The sequence below is a fragment of the Crinia signifera genome, chromosome 6 (assembly GCF_055691185.1).
Source record: "Crinia signifera chromosome 6, ASM5569118v1, whole genome shotgun sequence".
NCBI lineage: Eukaryota > Metazoa > Chordata > Amphibia > Anura > Myobatrachidae > Crinia > Crinia signifera.
Genome location: NC_139222.1, coordinates 20,487,453 through 20,510,593, shown reverse-complemented (window position 1 = coordinate 20,510,593; position 23,141 = coordinate 20,487,453). Strand labels below are relative to the sequence as shown.

The window sequence follows — 23,141 nt, the reverse complement described above, 5'->3', positions numbered from 1 at the left end:
GCTGGTAGGGCTCCAGAAGTTACTACTTCAGTGTCGGTAGTGACAGCATATCCAGTGTAGGGCGTGCCATTTTCATAGTATCTGGACCCATCAACATATAGTTCGTAATGAGCATTGGGTATGGGCATATCTTGGACGTGTGGCAATGTCTGGGTTTCTTGTTCCATCAAAGCAAGACAGTCATGAGAAAAATTTTGAGTACAAGTATTTTCATTTTTTTTGTCCTCACCGTCACCTTCTGGATCTACTTCAATTCTCTGGGCTGTTGTAGACGATACTGTGCTGACAGAAGGTGCCCTCATTCTCCCTCCTTTTTGAACATTTATGTTCATACTCCTTCTGTTCTGGCAACAGGGCGGGGAGAAGCGTTGCTGGATTTAGAGTGACACCTCTTGATTGTCACATTGGTTGCACTCAATAGGGACACTTCGTACTTGGTGAGTCTAGCTGCTGAAAGATGTTTGGTTCTTGCTTGTTGTAGGATTTCTGTTACAGCATGTGGTACTTGTATGGTTAGTTCATGATTAAGAACAATGTCTATGCACTTATCCTTCAATACAGCAGCCGCTGCTACAGCTTTAATACATGTAGGTGATCCTTGAATGATATTGTCAAGCCTGCTGGAATAGTAAGCAAGAGGTCTTTGTCTTGTTCCGTGGCTTTGTTGTTAACACTCCCAAAGCATGTCCTTTTTCCTCATGGCAATACACGGTAAAAGGTTTAGAATAGTCTGGTAGGCCTAGGGCAGGTGAAGAGGCAATGGCCAACTTTAATTGCTGAACTGCTTGAGCCATTTCTTCATCTGTTGGATGCAGACCATCTGTTTTTGATTGCATTGTATAATGTTTGCATGTAAACTGATGCAAGAGGTATCCAGTCCCTGCAGTAGCCCACCAGGCCTAGAAATGACCTGACTTGTTTAACAGTCTTTGGTATTTTAGCTTGTAGTATTAGCTTCTTCCTGTCTTCTGTCAGGTGTTTGATGCCTTGAGAGATACAATGTCCAAGGAAGACAACTTTTTGCTTACAGATCTGTAGTTGTTTTTCTTTTGAAGCCCTGCAGTCTTGTTCTCCCAGGAACTTGAGTAGAGACACTGTTTCTTGCTGGCACTTGTCTTGAGTTGTTGTAGTTAACAAGAGGTCATCGTCATACTGGATAAGCTGAGTTTCTTCTGAGTAAAAGGGTCTCCAAGCCTGGAGAACCAGTGACATTGCTTCAGAGTAGTCACTGGGGCTAGTGGCGCCCCCTTGAGGCAATCTTGTCCAGCAGTATTGTTTGCCATCATGTGTAAAAGCTAACAGTTCTTGAGAGTCTTTAGTGATAGGCATAGCATTTGCCAGATCGCTCACCGTAAACCAGGCCCCTGATGGTGGGATCTGATTCAGCAAGGTGTATGGATTAGGCACAATGGGACAATTAATTAACAGTCTCTTGTTGACCTCTCTTAGATCATGAATTATTCGTAAAACAAAGGCGTCGACCATTCGGATCTACATTGAACAAGGATGCCGGACTGTAGATAAGCTTGTAGTTGCTTGGTGATGGCGACTCTTTGATCAGGATTCAGTGGATTTTGCTTTACGGATACTGGCACTGCTCCTGACTTTAGTTGCAGTTGGACAGGTTGTACTTTCAGCTTGCCAGTGTCTATCTTCCCCTTAGACCACAGCTTGTCCGGTACTTGGGATGTGATCCAGTCTGGGAGGATATCTTCAGCAGAATCTGTAATAGATGATTGGGAGAGAAACACATACAGCCTCTATTTGAGGTAGTAAGTCCTTGGATATATTGGATTTATATTTGATACAAAGTAGCAGTGGAGACTGTTAGTTGATAAGAGAGAAACTGCCTATACCCACTAATGACACAAAACAGACTATAAAATCCACTAATGAGCACACAAGCTACACTTGTGCAGCCTAACAGAACACTTAAGCTATAGATCCATAGGAGCAACTGTGCTCACAGATACAAGAACGATTGAATAAGGTAAAACCCCAAAAATTAATGCAAAACCTAGAAAACTAATCCGGAGAGACCATACAAACTAAACACAGAACATAAAATTTCTAACGAAATATCCAAAACAGGAATGAGCCACTCTGTGGCTTGCAACAATGTTCCAGTAAAGTATCATTGTTCATATTAGGCTATGAAAGATAACATAGTCACATATGAACAACAAAAGGAACTGTGTTTATCTTAGCACTACATTTTTTAACGAAAAACTTAATTTCCAAATAATGTCATAGTAAAGAAGTATAACATTCCCTTCAAATACTAAGTTCTTATTAAATGCACACATGTGTTTGAGTATGTGTGCATGTACCCACATATTTTCTTACTTTAAGGAAAAATTCAAGTAGTAATACCCAATGAAAAATAAGAAATATCTGATATGCAAAAAAAAAAAGCACTTAATTGTACTGAAGTTTGCTATGATTCTATAAAAGAAAGAACAGCAAATAGCAGTCAGCTCGTATCTTTAACTCTCTACTAAGGAGACAAAAAACAAATGTTACTGTCACATAATTGTTTTAAAAAAACAAATAAAACATACAACTTAAATACTGATCAGATTTCTAAAATAAAAATAAAAAAAACAATTTTAAAGTTAGCGCATTCAATTCTAAAGAATGATTCTTTTAGCTAGCGTACTACAATAGCAGCTGTTGTCGACGTCATATGCATTGAACATAAAAAGACATTCACTGTTACATACTGCAGCTACGTAACCTTTCGTGAACTTTGGCTGTCATGCAGTCAGTTAAATCCTTAACGTGCTTAAATGTTAAATACTGAATGTTCAAATACACTTTAGTATTAAAATTCACCAAATGCAAAGATCATAATTGCATACATATGAATTTGAGATGCACATTAAACATTACACACATGTAATGACACAAACTTGATACTTTTAGTTCATTACTTTGAACACAAAACTGTACATTTGATTCTGCTCATTGGTAATATAGGGAAAATTTAAAATATTTATTTATTCTCCTGGCCAGGATATTTTCCAAAATTACCAACTTACAGACTTTCAAACATAAAGTTTTTTTTTTTTTTCTCAGATCAGTTATTTGATCTGGGCACATATTTATTTATTCCTAGGATTTTTAAATAAAAAAACAAAACTTTAATTTCTTCTTATAGTTACTTTGGTTGCCATTATTTTTATCTGGATTTTTATACTGTCTGTCTTTGTTTACGATACTTATTTTTATTCTTAATTGCTTGCGTGTCCTAGCCTCAGATAACCCATCTTTGGGTGGACTTTAGTTGTAATCTTTTAGCCTTATTACAGATCTTACTTCTGGGTCACATGAAAAACAAAGAAACCTCTGACCCTACCCAATTCCCACAATTAGGACATTTTGTGCCTCCTTCTGGTATACAAAACACACATAATGGACACTTCCTCTGTGGACAATACTTTTCAATTTTAAGGGCCTGCAAATCTGAAGTTGGATACAATTCCTCAGTCCCTATGCCTGACCTGGCTATACCAGCTGTATTTCTACCTGCTGTTGGAATTGTGGTTTTGGGTGTGGTGGCCCCTGCTGCGAACAAGTCTAGTTCTTCTATGTTCTGCCCCCCAACTGCCTGGGGTTGCTCAATTACCTGTGGTGGTTGGTGTACAAATGGTGCATATGGTGCATTATCTACCTGATTATCTACTTGTGGTGGTGCATTAAGTCTTGGTAAGTGATTACAACTCCCCAACTTTTCTTTTCTCATCATCTAATTCTTGTGACACTGTAAGCCATATATTAACTGTATCTATATAACCTTTTTTCTGTAGCCAATGAGCGTTCGTCACTTGAAATTGCTTCCATGCGACAGGATTTAAAATTTCCATTTGTAGGAAAAATTAGCCCTTCTTAAAATCGAACCGATCGATTTGTTACCTTCCCTTTCTGCCACAACCTCTAGGGGAGCGCTCCATGAACCTTCCACTTTTTCCTCCCATTGGGGTAATTAATCCCTCTGGGCGTGGCCTTATCCACTTGCGGAAAGCAGTGTATAACGTTGTGCAGAAAGGTATACTGTGCCCTATTGGCTGAAGTTTAATATAGATGCGGCTTTCAGTTCCCTGTATTCAATCTAAGTCAAAATATCATAACCACTTATCAGGACAATAATAAAACACCACTTTCATAACCTGGGCAGGCACCTTGTTCTGAGCAGTTTAAATATGATCTAGAGCGTGTTGTGTCCTTAATGCAAAGTGCTGATGTCGTCTATTTCTATTTAAGCACTTCCTCCACTGCTTATAACAATTGCTAAAGTGTGGGATTGTTTGATCACTTAACAAAGTCTGCACACTGTCAATATCAATTTCTTCATTTGTTACTTTAAAATGTGCTTGTGGTTTTACTGCAAGCACTTCTGGTTCTCTATATTGCAGGCCAGGTAAAATAAATTCTAGAACTATGCTGCATTTACACTCTGAACATGTTCCATGTGATGCATTATGAGACATAAATACATAAACACAAGACACTATATCATAAGGGCTTTTTCAAGATGAAATTGACCTGGTAATCACCAAAGAGACAGTTCCTAGCCTTTATAAGAGGCTACAAAGGAGAAATATCTTTGGTGGTCCCAGGTCTGTCTTGATTTATATACACCTTACGCTTATTGATGTTTAAATGACACATAGACAGACAATCAGGCAACACTTAACATGTACGTAAAACACACTTAGTTTCATAAGGGCTGTATCCTAATTGGTTCAAACTGACTGCCAGGGTCAGTCTTTGATGAAAGCCAGGTCCTGCCTATTACAGCTTCCATCAAAGAAAGTCTTAACAGTCTTGTGAACACTGTTACACCTTATGACTTATATTGTGTTTACCAGACAAACAGACAAACAAACAAATACGCTTTAGATCTTTTCAACTGAGCGTTAACCAGAAGTAATACTCAGTGTTTATCGATCATCAGTCACGCCTCGTGAAGATGGCGTCCAGTCATCCAACATAAAACATACAGTTACTGACACACAGTAGACACTGACAATACAGTAAACAATGACAATACAAACACAGTACAATCACAGTACAAACATATTACAGCTATACTATATATCTCATACATCAGGAGCCATCAGCCCCTATTATACTCCTGCTCTCCCCCTCACATCATGTCACTGTGTGTTACCAGCCCAGAGATCTGACCAGTCTCCTCCCCACACTCTGTGGTGTATCTCATACATCAGGATCCATCAGCCTCTATTATACTCCTGCTCTCCCCCTCACATCATGTCACTGTGTGTTACCAGCGATCTGACCAGTCTCCTCCCCACACTCTCTGGTGTATCTTATACATCAGGAGCTATCAGCCCCTATTATACTCCTGCTCTCCCCTCACATCATGTCACTGTGTGTTACCAGCCCAGAGATCTGACCAGTCTCCTCCCCACACTCTCTGGTGTATCTCATACATCAGGAGCCATCAGCCCCTATTATACTCCTGCTCTCCCCCTCACATCATGTCACTGTGTGTTACCAGCCCAGAGATCTGACCAGTCTCCTCCTCACACTCTCTGGTGTATCTCATACATCAGGAGCCATCAGCCCCTATTATACTCCTGCTCTCCCCCTCACATCATGTCACTGTGTGTTACCAGCCCAGAGATCTGACCAGTCTCCTCCCCACACTCTCTGGTGTATCTCATACATCAGGTACCATCAGCCCCTATTATACTCCTGCTCTCCCCTCACATCATGTCACTGTGTGTTACCAGCCCATAGATCTGACCAGTCTCCTCCCCGCACTCTCTGGTATATCTCATACATCAGGAGCCATCAGCCCCTATTATACTCCCGCTGGAGTAGTGGTAACCAGTGACTAGGTCACGCTGCTAGTGTACCCCACAGCTACTGTGTTGCCACATGTATAGTGTGTGAGAGAAGTGACTGGCTGCACAGTGTCACTGGCTTATGTGGGCTCCTGTCCCATAGTACTAGCTGGGCAATGTGTAAGCTGGGAAATGTGACTCCCCTCAGTCTGCATGTCACTGTGGCTGGGTCTATGCAGTCTGCATGTCACTGTGGCTGGGTCTAAGCAGTCTGCATGTCACTGTGGCTGGGTCTAAGCAGTCTGCATGTCACTGTGGCTGGGTCTATGCAGTCTGCATGTCACTGTGGCTGGGTCTATGCAGTCTGCAGGTCACTGTGGCTGGGTCTATGCAGTCTGCAGGTCACTGTGGCTGGGTCTATGCAGTCTGCAGGTCACTGTGGCTGGGTCTATGCAGTCTGCCTGTCACTGTGGCTGGGTCTATGCAGTCTGCCTGTCACTGTGGCTGGGTCTATGCAGTCTGCATGTCACTGTGGCTGGGTCTATGCAGTACAATACAGTGTAGCCTATGAGATATAAGCTATAACCACATTGCAGCAGGTGCAGTCACAGCAGCCATGTAAGCAGTGCCGGATGAGCCCAGAGGTTCCGTGCCGCTGTCGGTATTGGGGAGAAGATGACAGTATAGGTCAGGGAAGATAAAGCACATAAGGGAGAGGGCCCTGCTTGTTAGACCGTACAGTATATGGGGCCCATTTATCACCATCTGCACCTGAGAATGTGATAATATCAGACAAACCTATATCTCCCAAATGGGAGTCAGATGCAGGCGCAGCCGCACAAGTTGTGTATACAGACAAAGCAGCTGCTCCGGTGTATAGAGCCCTTTTTCTCCCTGATGATGTAAGCGTTCCCACTGCAATGCGAGTTTCTCACAGAGAGCTTTCAAGTGGGCAGATATCCCGGCTGGTTGGGACATATAACCCTACGGTGCAGTAGTGTCTGGGCAGTGCAGCAACTGATCCCCATCATGATGGACCCCCCCATGCACTGCGACCCCCACCACTGGTCTACTCACCAACCCCCGGGGATCAGCTTCTGCAGAGCTGTCTGTCATCGGTGCTTCCTTCTCCTGCAACCCCCGGTGCTGTAAGGTGACCTCCCGCTTAGCAGTGTCATTTTACTGCACCAGCGCAGCAGGAGGCCCTGAGACCGGCAGCAATCCCCAGACCCTGGGGAGGTGAGTATGATTTATTGTTTTTATGGTGGGGTGGGTGACATTGGACACACACATCTGATCACCCTGGCCCCGTCCCCGCACAGCTCTCTCTGCCTAGGAGCAGAGAGAGCTGTGCAGAAGCTCAGAATTCGCATCTGAGCCCTGTGATTCACCGGCTGAAGTTGCGATATTTTCACAGGGCCAAATGCGACTTTTTGTTTTTATAGTAAATTTTGCCAAATCACGTGATCTGCTTACTAAAAGGAAATGCTAATTGAAGGGTTCTGTGAAAAACTGCTCCAAAAGCCCGTTAGTACATTCAAGTGAAACTAATATAATGTGAAAACACCATTTATTACATTATTTTAGGAAATATAATATTAGTAATGGGCCCCTATGGCACATGTGACAGAGCGCAGAGACTGTGAATCATAGAGGAGGGATTCAGAGCGGAGAGACTGAGGATCATAGAGGGGGGGACACAGAGCGGAAAGACTGAGGATCATAGAGGGGGGGATACAGAGCGGAGAGACTGGGGATCATAGAGAGGGGGTACAGAGTGGAGAGACTGGGGATCATAGAGAGGGGATACAGAGCAGAGAGACTGGGGATCATAGAGGGGGGGATACAGAGCGGAGAGACTGGGGATCATAGAGGGGGATACAGAGCGGAGAGACTGGGGATAATAGAGAGGGAGTACAGAGCAGAGAGACTGAGGATCATAGAGCGGGGATACAGAGCAGAGAGACTGGGGATAATAGAGAGGGACTACAGAGCAGAGAGACTGAGGATCATAGAGAGGGGATACAGAGCAGAGAGACTGAGGATCATAGAGAGGGGATACAGAGCGGAAAGACTGAGGATCATAGAGAGGGGATACAGAGCAGAGAGACTGAGGATCATATGGTCTTATTCTAGTTCACTCTTAGAGACAAATTCCTTCTCAAATGGACAAAACCATGTGCACTGCAGGTGGGGCAGATGTAACATGTGCATAGAGAATTAGATTCGGGTGAATTATTTTGTTTCTTTGCAGGGAAAATACTGACTGCCTTATTTCTACTCTGCAGTATTGATCTCACTTTAAAGAAAAACCCCACCCAAATCTAATCTATGGTTTTGTCCATTTGAGAAGGAATTTGCCTCTAAGAGTGAACCAGAATAAGGCCCATAGAGAGGGGATACAGAGCGGAAAGTGTCACAGGTGGTGGATTAGATGGTATCGTGTGGTGCACAGGAATATATGATTGACCAGAAGATGTAAGTTTCAAAACGAGCAGGTTTAATGAAAGAACTCATATATAAATGACACGAACATGAATCAAATATTTCTTTGAGTAGTCACAAATCATATGTGGTACTTATATGTTAGTTGGGCGCCCGTTACGTAGTTTGCGTAGTGGTGTATTGAGAATACCAATACACCACTATGCTGCCTACGTAAGTTACGCAAATGATGTAACTGGAGCCCTGCTAACATATAAAGGATCATATGGCCACTATCCACGTCCTAACCCCCTTTTTAAAAATAATGGAAGTAAAAGTAAAGTTTTAAATTTATTAATCGTTTATCAACAAGCTGAAAGTGTGCCTCCAAAAAAGAAATCTCTTTGTTAATAGTATCAACGGTCTCTTGCAATTTACCTTTTTCTTTTTGAGTACTAGCTTAATCAATTTCTTGGGGGCACCAACGTGTCTCTCACGGCTAGATTTATTAAGCTCGGTGAAGTGATATAGGGCCTTATTCTAGTTCACTCTTTCTGACAAAATCCTTCTTAGATGGACAAAACCATGTGCACTGCAGGTGGGGCAGATGTAACATGTGCACAGAGAATTAGATTTGGGCGAGTTATTTTGTTTCTGTGCAGGGTAAATACTGGCTGCTTTATATTTACACTGCAATATAGATCTCATTTTGAAGTAAAACCCCACCCAAATCTAGTTCTCTCTGCGCAAGTAACATCTGCCCCACCTGCAGTGCACTTGGTTTTGTCCTTCTAAGAAGGAATTTGTCAGAAAGAGTGAACCAAAATAACCCCCTAGTGTCTGTTTTTTTAACACCGGCCAATCAGCTCCTACCTGTTGTTTTTCAAACCAAGCCTGTAACTTCACAGGTAGGAGCTGATTGGCCGGTGATAAAAACCAGACACTTTATCACTTCACCGAGCTTAATAAATCTACCCCTCAATACCTACAGGGCACTACACATACGTCCAAAAATGTTGGTTTATTAATAAACATTGTATGTATTCATCCTGTGCGGGATACTCCTCTCTCTAGTAAATTGGAGGGAGATGCATGGGGAGAGGTAGATGGATGATTGCGTTACAGGGGATGATTAGGAAGGAATGGGAGCCAGTGTAGGGTCTGTAGGAGAGGAGGGGGGGGGGGGCAGAAGCAGTCAGGTTGGAGATGGAGGATGCAGATGGATGAGTGCGTTATTGGGGAGGATTAGGGATCTGGAAGGAATGGGAGCCAGTGTAGGGCCTGTAGAAGAGCCCCCCTCTTCTACAGGCCCTACACTGGCTCCCATTCCTTCCAGGGGATGATTAGGAAGGAATGGGAGCCAGTGTAGGGCCTGTAGGAGAGGGGGGGCAGAAGCAGTCAGGTTGGAGATGGAGCATGTAGATGGATGAGTGCGTTATTGGGGAGGATTAGGGTCTGGAAGGAATGGGAGCCAGTGTAGGGCCTGTAGGAGGGGGGGGGGCAGAAGCAGTCAGGTTGGAGATGGAGGATGTAGATGGATGAGTGCGTTATTGGGGAGGATTAGGGTCTGGAAGGAATGGGAGCCAGTGTAGGGCCTGTAGGAGAGGGGGGGGGGCAGAAGCAGTCAGGTTGAAGATGGAGGATGTAGATGGATGAGTGTGTTATTGAGGAGGATTGGGATCTGGAAGGAATGGGAGCCAGTGTAGGGCCTGTAGGAGAGGGGGGGGGCAGAAGCAGTCAGGTTGGAGATGGAGGATGTAGATGGATGAGTGCGTTATTGGGGAGGATTGGGATCTGGAAGGAATGGGAGCCAGTGTAGGGCCTGTAGGAGAGGGGGGGGGACAGAAGCAGTCAGGTTGGAGATGGAGGATGCAGATGGATGAGTGCGTTATTGGGGAGGATTAGGGTCTGGAAGGAATGGGAGCCAGTGTGGGGCCTGTAGTAGGGGGGGGGGGGCAGAAGCAGTCAGGTTGGAGATGGAGGATGTAGATGGATGAGTGCGTTATTGGGGAGGATTGGGGTCTGGAAGGAATGGGAGCCAGTGTAGGTCCTGTAGGAGAGGGGGGGCAGAAGCAGTCAGGTTGGAGATGGAGGATGTAAATGGATGAGTGCGTTATTGGGGAGGATTGGGGTCTGGAAGGAATGGGAGCCAGTGTAGGGCCTGTAGGAGAGGGGGGACAGAAGCAATCAGGTTGGAGATGGAGGATGTAGATGGATGAGTGCGTTATTGGGGAGGATTAGGGTCTGGAAGGAATGGGAGCCAGTGTAGGGCCTGTAGGAGAGGGGGGGGCAGAAGCAGTCAGGTTGGAGATGGAGGATGTAGATGGATGAGTGCGTTATTGGGGAGGATTAGGGTCTGGAAGGAATGGGAGCCAGTGTGGGGCCTGTAGGAGAGGGGGGGCAGAAGCAGTCAGGTTGGAGATGGAGGATGTAGATGGATGAGTGCGTTATTGGGGAGGATTAGGGTCTGGAAGGAATGGGAGCCAGTGTGGGGCCTGTAGGAGGGGGGGGGGGCAGAAGCAGTCAGGTTGGAGATGGACGATGTAGATGGATGAGTGCGTTATTGGGGAGGATTGGGGTCTGGAAGGAATGGGAGCCAGTGTAGGGCCTGTAGGAGAGGGGGGGCAGAAGCAGTCAGGTTGGAGATGGAGGATGTAGATAGATGAGTGCGTTATTGGGGAGGATTGGGGTCTGGGAGGAATGGGAGCCAGTGTAGGGCCTGTAGGGGGGGGGGGGGGCAGAAGCAGTCAGGTTGGAGATGGAGGATGTAGATGGATGAGTGCGTTATTGGGGAGGATTGGGGTCTGGAAGGAATGGGAGCCAGTGTAGGGCCTGTAGGAGAGGGGGGACAGAAGCAGTCAGGTTGGAGATGGAGGATGTAGATGGATGAGTGCGTTATTGGGGAGGATTAGGGTCTGGAAGGAATGGGAGCCAGTGTGGGGCCTGTAGGAGAGGTGGGGCAGAAGCAGTCAGGTTGGAGATGGAGAATGTAGATGGATGAGTGTGTTATTGGGGAGGATTAGGGTCTGGAAGGAATGGGAGCCAGTGTAGGGCCTGTAGGAGAGGGGGGGCAGAAGCAGTCAGGTTGGAGATGGAGGATGTAGATAGATGAGTGCGTTATTGGGGAGGATTGGGGTCTGGAAGGAATGGGAGCCAGTGTAGGGCCTGTAGGAGAGGGGGGGGGCAGAAGCAGTCAGGTTGGAGATGGAGGATGTAGATGGATGAGTGTGTTATTGGGGAGGATTGGGGTCTGGAAGGAATGGGAGCCAGTGTAGGGCCTGTAGGAGAGGGGGGGCAGAAGCAGTCAGGTTGGAGATGGAGGATGTAGATGGATGAGTGCATTATTGGGGAGGATTAGGGTCTGGAAGGAATGGGAGCCAGTGTGGGGCCTGTAGGAGAGGGGGGGGGGCAGAAGCAGTCAGGTTGGAGATGGAGGATGCAGATGGATGAGTGCGTTATTGGGGAGGATTGGGGTCTGGAAGGAATGGGAGCCAGTGTAGGGCCTGTAGGAGAGGGGGGGGGGGCAGAAGCAGTCAGGTTGGAGATGGAGGATGCAGATGGATGAGTGCGTTATTGGGGAGGATTGGGATCTGGAAGGAATGGGAGCCAGTGTGGGGCCTGTAGGAGGGGGGGGGCAGAAGCAGTCAGGTTGTGGATGGAGGATGTAGATGGATGAGTGCGTTATTGGGGAGGATTAGGGTCTGGAAGGAATGGGAGCCAGTGTGGGGCCTGTAGGAGAGGGGGGACAGAAGCAGTCAGGTTGGAGATGGAGGATGTAGATGGATGAGTGCGTTATTGGGGAGGATTGGGGTCTGGAAGGAATGGGAGCCAGTGTGGGGCCTGTAGGAGAGGGGGGGCAGAAGCAGTCAGGTTGGAGATGGAGGATGTAGATGGATGAGTGCGTTATTGGGGAGGATTAGGGTCTGGAAGAAATGGGAGCCAGTGTAGGGCCTGTAGGAGAGGGGGGGGCAGAAGCAGTCAGGTTGGAGATGGAGGATGTAGATAGATGAGTGCGTTATTGGGGAGGATTGGGATCTGGAAGGAATGGGAGCCAGTGTAGGGCCTGTAGGAGAGGGGGGGCAGAAGCAGTCAGGTTGGAGATGGAGGATGTAGATGGATGAGTGCGTTATTGGGGAGGGTTAGGGTCTGGAAGGAATGGGAGCCAGTGTAGGGCCTGTAGGAGAGGGGGCAGAAGCAGTCAGGTTGGAGATGGAGGATGTAGATGGATGAGTGCGTTATTGGGGAGGATTAGGGTCTGGAAGGAATTGGAGCCAGTGTAGGGACTGTAGGAGAGGGGGGACAGAAGCAGTCAGGTTGGAGATGGAGGATGTAGATAGATGAGTGCGTTATTGGGGAGGATTGGGATCTGGAAGGAATGGGAGCCAGTGTAGGGCCTGTAGGAGAGGGGGGGCAGAAGCAGTCAGGTTGGAGATGGAGGATGTAGATGGATGAGTGCGTTATTGGGGAGGATTAGGGTCTGGAAGGAATGGGAGCCAGTGTAGGGCCTGTAGGAGAGGGGGCAGAAGCAGTCAGGTTGGAGATGGAGGATGTAGATGGATGAGTGCGTTATTGGGGAGGATTAGGGTCTGGAAGGAATGGGAGCCAGTGTAGGGCCTGTAGGAGAGGGGGGGGGGGGGGCAGAAGCAGTCAGGTTGTAGATGGAGGATGTGGATGGATGAGTGCGTTATTGGGGAGGATTGGGGTCTGGAAGGAATGGGAGCCAGTGTAGGTCCTGTAGGAGAGGGGGGGCAGAATCAGTCAGGTTGGAGATGGAGGATGTAGATAGATGAGTGCGTTATTGGGGAGGATTGGGGTCTGGAAGGAATGGGAGCCAGTGTGGGGCCTGTAGGAGAGGGGGGGCAGAAGCAGTCAGGTTGGAGATGGAGGATGTAGATGGATGAGTGCATTATTGGGGAGGATTAGGGTCTGGAAGGAATGGGAGCCAGTGTAGGGCCTGTAGGAGAGGGGGGGGGGGGGCAGAAGCAGTCAGGTTGGAGATGGAGGATGCAGATGGATGAGTGCGTTATTGGGGAGGATTAGGGTCTGGAAGGAATGGGAGCCAGTGTAGGGCCTGTAGGAGAGGGGGGGCAGAAGCAGTCAGGTTGGAGATGGAGGATGTAGATGGATGAGTGCGTTATTGGGGAGGATTGGGGTCTGGAAGGAATGGGAGCCAGTGTGGGGCCTGTAGAAGAGGGGGGGCAGAAGCAGTCAGGTTGGAGATGGAGGATGTAGATGGATGAGTGCATTATTGGGGAGGATTAGGGTCTGGAAGGAATGGGAGCCAGTGTGGGGCCTGTAGGAGGGGGGGGGGGGCAGAAGCAGTCAGGTTGGAGATGGAGGATGTAGATGGATGAGTGCATTATTGGGGAGGATTAGGGTCTGGAAGGAATGGGAGCCAGTATAGGGTCTGTAGGAGAGGGGGGGCAGAATCAGTCAGGTTGGAGATGGAGGATGTAGATAGATGAGTGCGTTATTGGGGAGGATTAGGGTCTGGAAGGAATGGGAGCCAGTGTAGGGCCTGTAGGAGAGGGGGGGCAGAATCAGTCAGGTTGGAGATGGAGGATGTAGATAGATGAGTGCGTTATTGGGGAGGATTGGGGTCTGGAAGGAATGGGAGCCAGTGTAGGTCCTGTAGGAGAGGGGGGGCAGAATCAGTCAGGTTGGAGATGGAGGATGTAGATAGATGAGTGCGTTATTGGGGAGGATTGGGGTCTGGAAGGAATGGGAGCCAGTGTAGGGCCTGTAGGAGAGGGGGGACAGAAGTAGTCAGGTTGGAGATGGAGGATGTAGATGGATGAGTGCGTTATTGGGGAGGATTGGGGTCTGGAAGGAATGGGAGCCAGTGTGGGGCCAGTAGGAGAGGGGGGGAGATGCAGGTGGAGATGGAGGATGTAGATGGATGAGTGCGTTATTGGGGAGGATTGGGGTCTGGAAGGAATGGGAGCCAGTGTGGGGCCAGTAGGAGAGGGGGGGAGATGCAGGTGGAGATGGAGGATGTAGATGGATGAGTGCGTTATTGGGGAGGATTGGGGTCTGGAAGGAATGGGAGCCAGTGTAGGGCCTGTAGGAGAGGGGGGGGGGCAGAAGCAGTCAGGTTGGAGATGGAGGATGTAGATGGATGAGTGCGTTATTGGGGAGGATTAGGGTCTGGAAGGAATGGGAGCCAGTGTGGGGCCTGTAGGAGGGGGGGGGGGGCAGAAGCAGTCAGGTTGAAGATGGAGGATGCAGATGGATGAGTGCGTTATTTGGGAGGATTGGGGTCTGGAAGGAATGGGAGCCAGTGTAGGGCCTGTAGGAGAGGGGGGGCAGAAGCAGTCAGGTTGGAGATGGAGGATGTAGATGGATGAGTGCGTTATTGGGGAGGATTAGGGTCTGGAAGGAATGGGAGCCAGTGTGGGGCCTGTAGGAGAGGGGGGGGGGGCAGAAGCAGTCAGGTTGGAGATGGAGGATGCAGATGGATGAGTGCGTTATTGGGGAGGATTGGGGTCTGGAAGGAATGGGAGCCAGTGTAGGGTCTGTAGTAGAGGGGGGGGGGGGGGGGGCAGAAGCAGTCAGGTTGGAGATGGAGGATGCAGATGGATGAGTGCGTTATTGGGGAGGATTGGGATCTGGAAGGAATGGGAGCCAGTGTGGGGCCTGTAGGAGGGGGGGGGGGGCAGAAGCAGTCAGGTTGTGGATGGAGGATGTAGATGGATGAGTGCGTTATTGGGGAGGATTAGGGTCTGGAAGGAATGGGAGCCAGTGTGGGGCCTGTAGGAGAGGGGGGACAGAAGCAGTCAGGTTGGAGATGGAGGATGTAGATGGATGAGTGCGTTATTGGGGAGGATTGGGGTCTGGAAGGAATGGGAGCCAGTGTGGGGCCTGTAGGAGAGGGGGGGCAGAAGCAGTCAGGTTGGAGATGGAGGATGTAGATGGATGAGTGCGTTATTGGGGAGGATTAGGGTCTGGAAGGAATGGGAGCCAGTGTAGGGCCTGTAGGAGAGGGGGGGGGCAGAAGCAGTCAGGTTGGAGATGGAGGATGTAGATAGATGAGTGCGTTATTGGGGAGGATTGGGATTTGGAAGGAATGGGAGCCAGTGTAGGGCCTGTAGGAGAGGGGGGGCAGAAGCAGTCAGGTTGGAGATGGAGGATGTAGATGGATGAGTGCGTTATTGGGGAGGATTAGGGTCTGGAAGGAATGGGAGCCAGTGTAGGGCCTGTAGGAGAGGGGGCAGAAGCAGTCAGGTTGGAGATGGAGGATGTAGATGGATGAGTGCGTTATTGGGGAGGATTAGGGTCTGGAAGGAATGGGAGCCAGTGTAGGGACTGTAGGAGAGGGGGGACAGAAGCAGTCAGGTTGGAGATGGAGGATGTAGATAGATGAGTGCGTTATTGGGGAGGATTGGGATCTGGAAGGAATGGGAGCCAGTGTAGGGCCTGTAGGAGAGGGGGGGCAGAAGCAGTCAGGTTGGAGATGGAGGATGTAGATGGATGAGTGCGTTATTGGGGAGGATTAGGGTCTGGAAGGAATGGGAGCCAGTGTAGGGCCTGTAGGAGAGGGGGCAGAAGCAGTCAGGTTGGAGATGGAGGATGTAGATGGATGAGTGCGTTATTGGGGAGGATTAGGGTCTGGAAGGAATGGGAGCCAGTGTAGGGCCTGTAGGAGAGGGGGGGGGGGGCAGAAGCAGTCAGGTTGTGGATGGAGGATGTGGATGGATGAGTGCGTTATTGGGGAGGATTGGGGTCTGGAAGGAATGGGAGCCAGTGTAGGTCCTGTAGGAGAGGGGGGGCAGAATCAGTCAGGTTGGAGATGGAGGATGTAGATAGATGAGTACGTTATTGGGGAGGATTGGGGTCTGGAAGGAATGGGAGCCAGTGTGGGGCCTGTAGGAGAGGGGGGGCAGAAGCAGTCAGGTTGGAGATGGAGGATGTAGATGGATGAGTGCATTATTGGGGAGGATTAGGGTCTGGAAGGAATGGGAGCCAGTGTGGGGCCTGTAGGAGAGGGGGGGGGGGGCAGAAGCAGTCAGGTTGGAGATGGAGGATGCAGATGGATGAGTGCGTTATTGGGGAGGATTAGGGTCTGGAAGGAATGGGAGCCAGTGTAGGGCCTGTAGGAGAGGGGGGGCAGAAGCAGTTAGGTTGGAGATGGAGGATGTAGATGGATGAGTGCGTTATTGGGGAGGATTGGGGTCTGGAAGGAATGGGAGCCAGTGTGGGGCCTGTAGGAGAGGGGGGGCAGAATCAGTCAGGTTGGAGATGGAGGATGTAGATAGATGAGTGCGTTATTGGGGAGGATTAGGGTCTGGAAGGAATGGGAGCCAGTGTAGGGCCTGTAGGAGAGGGGGGCAGAATCAGTCAGGTTGGAGATGGAGGATGTAGATAGATGAGTGCGTTATTGGGGAGGATTGGGGTCTGGAAGGAATGGGAGCCAGTGTAGGTCCTGTAGGAGAGGGGGGGCAGAATCAGTCAGGTTGGAGATGGAGGATGTAGATAGATGAGTGCGTTATTGGGGAGGATTGGGGTCTGGAAGGAATGGGAGCCAGTGTAGGGCCTGTAGGAGAGGGGGGACAGAAGCAGTCAGGTTGGAGATGGAGGATGTAGATGGATGAGTGCGTTATTGGGGAGGATTGGGGTCTGGAAGGAATGGGAGCCAGTGTGGGGCCAGTAGGAGAGGGGGGGAGATGCAGGTGGAGATGGAGGATGTAGATGGATGAGTGCGTTATTGGGGAGGATTGGGGTCTGGAAGGAATGGGAGCCAGTGTGGGGCCAGTAGGAGAGGGGGGGAGATGCAGGTGGAGATGGAGGATGTAGATGGATGAGTGCGTTATTGGGGAGGATTGGGGTCTGGAAGGAATGGGAGCCAGTGTAGGGCCTGTAGGAGAGGGGGGGGGGGGGCAGAAGCAGTCAGGTTGGAGATGGAGGATGTAGATGGATGAGTGCGTTATTGGGGAGGATTAGGGTCTGGAAGGAATGGGAGCCAGTGTGGAGCCTGTAGGAGAGGGGGGGGGGGGCAGAAGCAGTCAGGTTGGAGATGGAGGATGCAGATGGATGAGTGCGTTATTGGGGAGGATTGGGGTCTGGAAGGAATGGGAGCCAGTGTAGGGCCTGTAGGAGAGGGGGGGCAGAAGCAGTCAAGTTTGGAGATGGAGGATGTAGATGGATGAGTGCGTTATTGGGGAGGATTAGGGTCTGGAAGGAATGGGAGCCAGTGTAGGTCCTGTAGGAGAGGGGGGGGGCAGAATCAGTCAGGTTGGAGATGGAGGATGTAGATAGATGAGTGCGTTATTGGGGAGGATTGGGGTCTGGAAGGAATGGGAGCCAGTGTGGGGCCTGTAGGAGAGGGGGGGCAGAAGCAGTCAGGTTGGAGATGGAGGATGTAGATGGATGAGTGCGTTATTGGGGAGGATTAGGGTCTGGAAGGAATGGGAGCCAGTGTAGGGCCTGTAGGAGAGGGGGGGCAGAAGCAGTCAGGTTGGAGATGGAGGATGTAGATGGATGAGTGCGTTATTGGGGAGGATTGGGGTCTGGAAGGAATGGGAGCCAGTGTGGGGCCTGTAGGAGAGGGGGGGCAGAAGCAGTCAGGTTGGAGATGGAGGATGTAGATGGATGAGTGCGTTATTGGGGAGGATTAGGTTCTGGAAGGAATAGGAGCCAGTGTGGGGCCTGTAGGAGAGGGGGGGCAGAAGCAGTCAGGTTGGAGATGGAGGATGTAGATGGATGAGTGCGTTATTGGGGAGGATTAGGGTCTGGAAGGAATAGGAGCCAGTGTGGGGCCTGTAGGAGAGGGGGGGCAGAAGCAGTCAGGTTGGAGATGGAGGATGTAGATAGATGAGTGCGTTATTGGGGAGGATTGGGGTCTGGAAGGAATGGCAGCCAGTGTGGGGCCTGTAGGAGAGGGGGGGGGGGCAGAATCAGTCAGGTTGGAGATGGAGGATGTAGATAGATGAGTGCGTTATTGAGGAGGATTGGGGTCTGGAAGGAATGGCAGCCAGTGTGGGGCCTGTAGGAGAGGGGGGGGGCAGAAGCAGTCAGGTTGGAGATGGACGATGTAGATGGATGAGTGCGTTATTGGGAAGGATTAGGGTCTGGAAGGAATGGGAGCCAGTGTAGGGCCTGTAGGAGGGGGGGGGGGCAGAAGCAGTCAGGTTGGAGATGGACGATGTAGATGGATGAGTGCGTTATTGGGAAGGATTAGGGTCTGGAAGGAATGGGAGCCAGTGTAGGGCCTGTAGGAGGGGGGGGGGGGGGCAGAAGCAGTCAGGTTGGAGATGAGCTGTGGACAGAGATGGAATTTGGGGAGGAGACATAGGAGCAGGTTACAGTAACCCAGTCTGGCCAGTGACCATTGAGTGGATGAGGGTCTTAGGGCCCTATTCAGACCTGTTTGCTGTGCTGCATAGGTTCAGAGCCCAGGGAGCAGGATAACCCCCCCTGCCGAACACACGTATAGAAATATCTGCAGAACAATTGATCTATAGATCTATCTGTGGATGGATTGTTCTCCATACACCCTGCCCAATCCATACTGACTGATGTCACAACTGGACTAAACCAGCACCAGATTCAAAGGCCAGTCCTGGTTCCCAAAATACGGGGGACAAAATGAGTAACGGTCCCCCGTATTTCAAGAACCAGCACCAGGACCAACCATCCAGCAGGGTAATGCATTAAAGGGCCCGCTGGGACTTGTAGTTCCACTACAGTAAAAACAGTAAAAAAAATGATACAGATACATACGAACAGTAAAAGTTTATTTCACACTTGTACTATACTCACCTACACTATCTTGACACATAGGTATCGGTCCCCTTGTCCAAGTAGAATTTATTTTGGATTCCTGTGGAAAGAAAACTCAAGGCTGTAGATTCAAGTGGGATTTGGCTCCGCCCAGAGACTGGGAGGCCCGCCCACCAGCTACTCCTGTTCGGGTGTCGGATTCTCCAAACATGATTGGCTGGTGGGGGTAATGCCTGGCTGTGGCATTACCCTGCTGGCTGGTTGGGCCCAGTGCTGGTTCTTGAAATACGGGGGACCCCTACTCGTTTTGTCCCCCATATTTTGGGAACCAGGACCAGGCCTTGAGCCTGGTGCTGGTTTTAAAAAATCAAGGAGACCTTTATTTGGACCGGTTGGTTATGCTCAGGAAGGGGGTCCCCTTACCGTTTTTTTTTTTTTTTTTTTACTTTTATACATTCTATCACAACCTGGTCTGTTTGTGTTGCGATTTTTGGTACAATTTTCCCAAAATAGCATCCCTTTTAAATTTGCGAATTGTATACTTTGTAAAGGGAAAACATCTGAATGCGAATTGAAGTTTGTGAAAAGATTGACAATTCAGAATGTACGATACCGCAATTTGCATCCTATTAAGTTCGCGATTTCACAAAAACTTGCAAATTCTGAAATTTTTTGACTAAATATGGCAAAAGTTGGGATATCTCATCCCATTAAATGTCACCCTATATGTCTGAACTACATCTTTCAAAGACCTATCACTGGCTGACAGACCATCGATATATCGGCCAGTGTGTGCGCAGCATTAGACATGTTTAGTTTAAGTGATAAAACATCCATGAACATTTCCTTCTCAATGTCAACAATACTGTCTGTTGTCATTCATCTGTTTCCTGTAGATGGGCGCACAAGCAGGAATACCTCGGAGGGAGATCTCATTGTGTCTCCAGATTATATACTAGAAGATAAGAACATCAGACAAGATTCTCCAGAAGAAACCACTATTATCCCCAATACACACCCAACATTTCCCAGTGCGGATATTTCATCTGGTCCCTGTAGTCATGAGGAACCTTCTCCTGATCATTCAGACCTTACTACACACAGTGCAGACCATAAAGATGATACAATATCATCCAGTTCTGAGATTGGTGACAGTTCTATACATCAGTCAGATTCTGTTTTACATCAGAGACATCACACAGGGGAGAAACCATTTCCATGCTCTGAGTGTGGGAAATCTTTTACAAAGAAATCATTTCTTGTTACACATCAGAGAAGTCACACAGGTGAGATGCCATTTTCATGCTCTGAGTGTGGGAAATATTTCTCAAAGAAATCAGCTCTTGTTACACATCAGAGAAGTCACACAGGTGAGAAACCATTTTCATGCTTGGAGTGTGAGAAATGTTTTAGAAGGAAATCACAGCTTATTAGACATGAGAAAGTTCACACAGGCGATAAACCATTTTCGTGCTCTGAATGTGGGAAATGTTTTGCATTTAAATCATCTCTTGTTACACATGAGAGATTTCACACTGGTGAGAAACCATTTTCGTGCTCTGAATGTGGGAAATGTTTTGCAACTAAATACGCTCTTGTTACACATGAGAGAGTTCACACTGGTGAGAAACCATTTTCATGCTCTGAATGTGGGAAATGTTTTAAAGGGAAATCAACTCTTGTCACACATGAGAGAGTTCACACAGGTGAGAAACCATTTTCATGTCCTGAGTGTGGGAAATGTTTTCAATATCAATCATCTCTTGTTATACATCAGAGACATCACACAGGTGAGAAACCATATTCATGCTCTAAATGTGGGAAATGTTTTACAGCAAAACAATCTCTTGTAAAACATGAGAGAACGCACACAGGTGAGAAACCATTTTCATGTCCTGAGTGTGGGAAATGTTTTGCAATGAAATCAGCTCTTGTTACACATGAGAGACGTCACACAGGTGAAAAACCATTTTCATGCTCTGAATGTGGAAAATGTTTTACAGATAAATCAGCTCTTGTCGCACATGAGAGACTTCACACAGGTGAGAAACCATTTTCATGCTCTGAATGTGGGAAATGTTTTCAACAGAAATCACATCTTATTAAACATGAGAGAAGTCACACAGGAGAGAAACCATTTTCATGCTCTGAGTGTGGGAAATGTTTTGCAACTAAATACGCTCTCGTTACACATGAGAGAATTCACACTGGTGAGAAACCATTTTCATGCTCTGAATGTGGGAAATGTTTTACAGAGAAATCAGCTCTTGTCACACATGAGAGAACGCACACACGTGAGAAACCATTTTCATGTCCTGAGTGTGGGAAATGTTTTCAATATCAATCATGTCTTGTTATACATCAGAGACATCACACAGGTGAGAAACCATATTCATGCTCTGAATGTGGGAAATGTTTTACAGCGAAACAATCTCTTATAAAACATGAGAGAACGCACACAGGTGAGAAACCATTTTCATGTCCTGAGTGTGGGAAATGTTTTGCAATGAAATCAGCTCTTGTTACACATGAGAGACTTCACACAGGTCAAAAACCATTTTCATGCTCTGAATGTGGGAAATGTTTTACAGATAAATCAGGTCTTGTCGCACATGAGAGACTTCACACAGGTGAGAAACCATTTTCATGCTCTGAATGTGGGAAATGTTTTGCACATACGTCATCTCTTATTAAACATGAGAGACGTCACACAGGTGAGAAACCATTTTCATGCTCTGAGTGTGGGAAATGTTTTGCAGTTAAATCCACCCTTGTTACACATGAGAGAAGTCACACTGGTGAGAAACCATTTTCATGCTCTGAATGTGGGAAATGTTTCACAAAAAAATCAGCTGTTTGTAGACACCAGAAAACTTGCACACAAAAAATATAATTTCTCCTTCATCCACCAGGGGACACTGCAGTTTTCATACAGTGGGGATAGAGTGGTGATATTAGTTGACTCTTTAACAATCTTAGTGTGACTGGCTCCTCTCCCTCTATCCCCCTCCCAGTCCCAGTCCTCATCCTTAGAAAAGTGCCCAGAGGAGTCAGATCCATGGGCTTGATCTCCTTAGGGGCCTAAGGGCCTTATTCTGGTTGGTGCGGGTGGGCCGTACGCGTACGTTCCGGGGTTTTTAATGCTCTGCGCATGCGTACCATCTCCAATGCGCAGGCGCGAACACTCCACAACGCTTACGGACGGGTCTCTCCGTGCGAAAAAACCTGTACGCGAGAGAAATAATGAGGGAAAATGGGCGTAAACATGGCCGTACACGGGGGTGTGCACCAAAAATGAACGGTGCTACTACCGCTCGATCGGCTAAAGCACCGTTCATTTCGGACACAAAACAGGCGGCCGCCAACCGCCACCTCAGACCACCCCTACAGATACCGCATGACAGCGTGCGCCTGGGTTTGCTAATTTACGCTGATTACTACTCAAACACATACACCTGAATGTAATAAGCAATGCTGCAGTCTATTAAGTCCAAACCATGATTTCACTACCTGCAAGCCACACACAGCACTCAAACACATTGGAAGCTTATCTCCTATATATTTGGCTACATCTGTCACTCAAAGTGGGTGTCTGTGTCTATAACGCTTTGTTCCTGGACTTTCCTCTTAATGTGTGATTGCCTTCATCTGTGCTGAACACCTTTCTGAGAAATTAACCTGTTTAAAACAGGTGATGGCAATCATACATTTAGGGGAAGTCTAGAAACAGAGCATTGTGTCCCTCCTGGAGAGGGTCATGTTGGGAGGTATGTGACAGAGAACCAGCCCAGTGAGCCCACAGACAGTGCCAGACACCCACTGCCTTCCCATGTTGCCCAGCACTGCTACTCCACAGCCACCAGGTGAGCGCCCCCCTCCCGCGATTTGCGTCAAAACCTCCCCCCCGCGCGCCCCCCCTCCCGCGATTCGCGGCAAAAACACCCGCTCCCCCGCGACCCCCCCTACCGCGATTCGCAGCAAAAACACCCCCGCGACCCCCCCTCCCGCGATTCGCTGCAAAAAGAACCCCCCCACGACCCCTCCCGCAATTCGCGGCATAACCACCACCCCGCGACCCCCCCATCCCGCGAATCGCGGGAAACCCTCCCCCGTGACCCCCCCCCCCCCGATTCGCGGAACCCCCCCCCCGCGCGACTCGCGGCAAAAAGAACCCCCCGCGACCCC

General features: G+C 48.5%; 1 protein-coding gene across 1 annotated transcript in view; it reads left to right on the top strand.

Moving 5' to 3' along the window:
* Positions 1-22,932, top strand: part of LOC146009539 (uncharacterized) — a 73,985-nt gene extending 51,053 nt beyond the window's left edge. The window contains exon 12 of the mRNA XM_083149983.1: positions 19,853-22,932. Coding sequence (XP_083006109.1) covers positions 19,853-21,849 — 1,997 coding nt within the window. The 3' untranslated portion in view covers positions 21,850-22,932. The remainder of the gene's footprint in view (positions 1-19,852) is intronic.
* The last annotated feature ends 209 nt before the right edge of the window (positions 22,933-23,141 follow it).